At 43.5% G+C, this 2,500-nt stretch overlaps 1 protein-coding gene across 9 annotated transcripts in view; it reads left to right on the forward strand.

The window, feature by feature from the left end:
- Positions 1 to 2,500, forward strand: part of dip2a (disco-interacting protein 2 homolog A) — a 219,551-nt gene that overhangs the window by 188,862 nt on the left and 28,189 nt on the right. For all 9 annotated transcript variants that reach the window (XM_063213515.1, XM_063213517.1, XM_063213516.1 and 6 more), the window contains 2 exons: positions 928 to 1,067; positions 1,931 to 2,067. In XM_063213515.1, the coding sequence (XP_063069585.1) occupies positions 928 to 1,067; positions 1,931 to 2,067 (277 nt within the window). The remainder of the gene's footprint in view (positions 1 to 927; positions 1,068 to 1,930; positions 2,068 to 2,500) is intronic.

Here is a 2,500-nt window from a genome sequence, read left to right on the forward strand (position 1 = left end):
TTGTTTCAGACATGTAAAACTTGTCAGGTAAAAGATTTATTTTTAAAAAAAAAAAAACGTTAACATGTCTGACACAAAAGAAGAACTTGAAGATTTAAAATAACAACACTACAGGTCCTATAAACACGCATATGCTAAAGCTTTTCCACCCGACTTACTATTATTTATCCACAGTATTGGCAGAGAGAGTAGAGAGAGAGAGGTTCCATTGGCCCATTGTTCCCGGGTTCTACAATCGCAAGGGGTAGGGGGGGAAATCCCCCTTTAGGCAGAGCTAAGGACTGTTCTATTCAATGCTAGGAGTATTATGACTCGCCCCTTAGGCAGACTGGACCCTGGTCGTGTTAGGTGCCCATAGCAACCTATTACATTGGCATATCTCTATATACTTAAAGAATCTCTGGTATTGGTATTCAGCTCCACATGCTGTACATGTACTGTCTTTTTTTTTCTTTCTCTGTGTCTGTGCTTGCGCAAAGCTCCAGTAACAAAGCTACTCCATATTTCTCTTGGGATTAGTAAAGTTTCTCTGCTCTCCTCAAATTAAGCTTTTCCACCCACTTGGTATTTGTTAGAGTATTTCTACATATATTTTGAGACAATATTGTGCGTGTGCGTGTGCGTGTGCGTGTGCGTGTGTGTGTGTGTGTGTGTGTGTATGTGTGTGTGCTCTGTTCCTCCAGTAATAAAACTATAACTCTCACAAACTCAAATTAACTTTTCCTCCCACTTGCTATTTGTTAAGGTATTTTATAGATCTTGAGAGGATATTGGGATTTCATCTCCATATGTTGTGTGTGTCTCTGTGTGTGTGTGTGTGCGTGTGCGTGTGCGTGTGCGTGTGCCTCTGTGTATCTGTGTCTGTGCCTGCATCTGCGTGTGTGTGTGTGTGTGTGTGTGTGTGTGTGTGTGTGTGTGTGTGTGTAGGCCCCCAGAGACGGGCATCCCTCCCCCTGGTAAGGCGGTGTTGTCCATGAGCGGCCTGAGCCACAGTGTGATCCGGGTGGACACAGAGGAGAAGCTCTCAGTCCTCACAGTGCAGGACGTGGGACAGGTCATGCCAGGAGGTGAGGAGGACTCACTCACTCTCTCTCTCTCACTGTCTCTCTCTCTCTCTCTCTCTCTCTCTCTCTCTCTCTCTCTCTTCTCTCTTTCTCTCTCCCTCTCTCTCTCACACACTCTTACTCTCTCATTCTCTCTCTCACTCTTTTTTTCTCTTTTTCTTTCTCTTTCTCTCTCTCTTTCTTGCTTTCTTTCTTTCTCGCTCTCTCTTTCCCTCTCTCTCTCTCACTCTCTCTCACTCTCTCTCTCTTTCTATTCAATTCACCTCACTCTCTCTTTCTCTCACTGTCTCTCACTGTCCTTCATTCTTCCATCTTTACTCCTGTGTGTGCGCGTGTGTGTGTGTGTGTGTGTGTGTGTGTGTGTGTGTGTGTGTGAGAGAGAGAGAGAGAGAGAGAGAGAGAGAGAGAGAGAGAGAGAGAGAGAGAGAGAGAGAGAGAGAGAGAGAGAGAGAGAGAGAGAGTGTGAGAGCATGTGTTTATGTAAACTGCTGTGAGGCTGATGGCTGTACTCAAGTATGTGCTACATTTTTTACAGTAATGTACTGCAATAGGTCTTTTTATGTTTTGTATTTGTGTATTTATTATGTAAGCTGACAGACACCTTAATTTCCTTAGGGATTAGTAAAAGTACTCTACTCTACTCTACTCTTCTACTCTACTCTACTGTACTACTCTACTCTAATCTATGACTCTACTGCTGGGACATATGTAAGTGAAATAAGCTTACAAAAGAAAAAATCTCATATTAAAACATAGTGACAGGTAAAAAGTTTTGTTTCTTTAGATACAATGACATGTTGGCGTAGTTACTGCACTTTGCCTTTGTAAGGCACTATAATTAACCTGCTGTGTTGTTGTTCCCCCAGCCCTGGTGTGTGTGGTGCGGGTGGAGGGCACGCCGTACCTGTGCCAGACGGATGAGGTGGGCGAGATCTGCGTCAGCTCCAGCACCACGGGCATCTCCTACTACGGCCTGCCTGGCATGACCAAGAACATCTTCGAGGTGGGCAGCCAGCCACACATGACATGCCACTGTGGTCATTGTAGTCGGAAATGGATCGCACTCAATTTTTCTTCTTTCTTGTTGTTTTCTTTTTATTTTAACATTGCAGGGACTGACTAGTAATCTAGTAGTAGGAAATGGATCCCACTCAATTTTTCTTCTTTCTTGTTGTTTTCTTTTTATTTTAACATTGCATGGACTCCTGCAATGTTAAAATAAAAAGAAAACAACAAGAAAGAAGAAAAATTGAGTGCGATCCATTTCCTACTACTAGATTACTTCAGAGACGCACCAGTAAGACGGAAGAGAGCGGTGTGTGGAAGATAACAGTGTGGTCATTGTGCCATCCTTTGTTGGACTATAATATAGTCAATTATATACATGGGTCTCCCGTTTACAAACATGCATGTCTGCGCGTGCAGCTGAGGATCCC

This window comes from Engraulis encrasicolus, chromosome 13 (genome assembly GCF_034702125.1).
Source record: "Engraulis encrasicolus isolate BLACKSEA-1 chromosome 13, IST_EnEncr_1.0, whole genome shotgun sequence".
NCBI lineage: Eukaryota > Metazoa > Chordata > Actinopteri > Clupeiformes > Engraulidae > Engraulis > Engraulis encrasicolus.